Raw genomic sequence first — 2,786 nt, forward strand, 5'->3', positions numbered from 1 at the left:
GGGAAAATTATATTATAGAATATCACGATAAATTATATAAATTATATATTTTAAAAAGACAGTCTATTTCCATTAACTCAACAGAATAATAAATAGATAAATAACAAACAGTTGATTGCCATTAGAAAAAATGTGATCTTTAAATTACATTTACATTATAGGTATTTACACGTACAATATGCACAAAAGACACAGTCGACCCGACCCGATGTGAACTTTCTCAGGACACAAACTCAAAGGGTGGTTCATTCTCAATGTTGTCGAAAGATTTGCTGTTGAGTTTTCTGGGGTCCTCTGGGGTCCACACTTTAGCTGTACGGATAATATTTTGTTCTTTGAGCTGTTTTTCATCAGTCCAGGAAAGAGAGTGCCCTGCAAGAGGAGGGAGGCCATAATCCGGGTCACTGGGGGAGGGTGAGCCTGGAAGAGAAACGAAGAAAACGTTGTGAATATCCAGCCATATTCCCAAAACTTACCCAAGGTCCTTTAGCGTCCCTTCTAAGACAATCGAGACATCCCTTTAGTTCACCCCTGAGACTCTCAGCGTCCTGTCCCTGGAACCCAATAAAGCATGTGCCTGGTGAGGACGCTTGTCCTCCGTCAAATATCAGACAACAGAAAGGTCACACTCCTGGTTCCTATGGTCCCACATGGGCCATCCTCTTCAGTCAGTCCCTGCGCCTAACTGATTAATTAGAACGCCCAAGATTCTATTTCTATCCCCGTTCCCTGAGCTGCGAAGCTGAGGTACAGACACACTTACGAGTGCCTCGATGGCAGATGATGACCTTCTGGGCCTGGTTACCCGGGCTGTCCCCTCCGAGGTGCCGGCTGCCACCTGGGCCCCCGCAACCACCTGAGCCACTCCCGCGCAGTGGCAGGTCGGCTTGCACCAGCTCACTGAGGAAGTTAATGTAGCCTATGGCCAAGCGCAGCGTGTCTACCTTGGAGAGACGCTTTTCGTAGGGCAGTGTGGGGATGTGCGAACGCAGCCCCTCGAAGGCGTCGTTGATAGACTGCATGCGGCGCCGCTCTCGCACGTTGGCCGCTTGTCGCAGCTGCTGCAGTTCTGCCTCGGAGCGCACGCGTCGCCGCCGCCTCGCCGCCGCCGCGGCTGCCGCCCCGTTCAAACCACGGAGCCGCGCACCAGGGGACAGCACCGCAGCGCAAGGGTAGGCGAGGCATGAGGGCGGGGAGCCGGGAGAGTAGGGGAAGGCGCCGAGAGGCGCCCCTGCATCGCAGCAATAGCTGCCGCTGTCTTCGGGCTCGCCATGATCCCCCAAAGGCGGCGGGGCGAGCGCGTGCGGGGCGGCCGAGGGCGCGGGTTGCAGCAGCAGGCACGCCCCGTCTCGGTAGCAGTATTCGTGCAGCTGGTGACTGAGGAACTCTACCTCCGCCTGCTCGTCCCCCAGGAGCTCGTCGCCGTCCTCCAGAGGGTCCCGAGAAGACTGATCCGTGAAGAAATCTTCCTCATCGAAGTAAGCGGACGGGAAGGTGTCCAGGCCCCCGGGGAAGTGTTCCAGCAGCACGGCGTCCATGCTGTCCACCGCTGAGGCCCTCAGGGACTGGTGGGCTGCTCGGGGAGACGCTTTGTGAGTGATCCGTGGCAGTTCGGCTGGGTCCCGCAGCCCCTCCCTCGTGTGGTTGACTCTGGAGAAGGCGAGGCACCGCGGGTCCCCGCCCCGGGGCCTCCCTGGAGTGCGCGCGGCTGCTGGTTCTGGCTGACGCTGGGGATGCACTGGGGAGGGCTGGGACCCGATTGCTGGAGCTGAGGGCCGGCACGCGAGGATTCTTATAACTACATCCACAGGCGCGTGCCAGGGACCTCGCGCGCCAGCCAATCAGAGCGCGGGGCGCGGGTGGGGAGGGGACCCGCAGGATAGGCAGCGGCATAGACACTGTCCTCTGTTCCCAGCAAGTGCGGCATAACGAGGTACAACTCCTCCGGCTCCGGCTCCGGCTCCAACTCCGGAACCTACCCAGCGTTCAGCTACCAGGGATAACCTACAGCCACGCCCGTCCGGTGCGGTCCGCAGCGCTGCGCAGCGGAAGAGCAGCTCTGAGTTTCCTCCTCTAGGCTGGAATATCACCGGAGGGCTTAGGTGTGCGGGAGTGGAGTCCCAGCCAAGGGTGGCGGCACTCAGAGACCGCTTGGAAACATTTCTCTTCTTCTTCGTACCAGGGGCGCACAACCGGTGCTCTAACCTGTATTGGGTTTGGGGTTTCCACGCCATCATCAGACTCAAGGACTCTTGCAAGTTTGGAAGGATGTGCAAAGTTGGTCATGACCTAGTCCCACTCCCTAAGACTTCCAGAGGCAGCTCGGAGTAGATGAATGTCCAAGGGCGTCACCGGGTGTTGGTCTGTCTCTCTGTGCCCTCTCCGATCCCCCCAAAGGGAAACCAGACGTGGGGGGGGGGCAGGCTCCAGAGCAGCACTGTGGGGTGTGTTTCTTCCACAAGCAAATTCAGACCCTAGGGGTTCTGAGCAATAAACCCGCTACAAAAGGAGCCAATTGAATTGTCCACCACAGAGCAGTCAGGAGTGGGGGTTGGGAGGTGCCATTGTAGTTAAAGGGCAACACAAACGATTTTTCAAAGCCGGGTTTCACCTTTCTGACTGGCCACCGGACCATCTTTGAGTGATTTCTCCCCCCCTTCCCTGCCCTTTCGACCTTACTTCCTATTTTCAAACACCATAAAACCAGCCCCAAGACACACTTTCTCACAGGCCGAAGTGTAACAAAGAAACGCTTGTTCAAGGTCGGGGCCATTCCACTCTGCTAG

General features: G+C 57.0%; 1 protein-coding gene across 1 annotated transcript; it reads right to left on the reverse strand.

Moving 5' to 3' along the window:
- Positions 1 to 220: 220 nt before the first annotated feature.
- On the reverse strand, positions 221 to 1,538 carry PTF1A (pancreas associated transcription factor 1a; the record flags this gene model as incomplete). The annotated part of the gene is made up of 2 exons (XM_080917883.1): positions 221 to 420; positions 764 to 1,538. The coding sequence occupies 2 exons, from the start codon at positions 1,536 to 1,538 to the stop codon at positions 221 to 223; spliced, it is 975 nt and encodes a 324-aa protein (XP_080774009.1).
- Between the last annotated feature and the right edge of the window lie 1,248 nt (positions 1,539 to 2,786).

This window comes from Micromys minutus, assembly GCF_963924665.1.
Source record: "Micromys minutus genome assembly, chromosome: 6".
In the NCBI taxonomy this organism is placed as follows: Eukaryota; Metazoa; Chordata; class Mammalia; order Rodentia; family Muridae; genus Micromys; species Micromys minutus.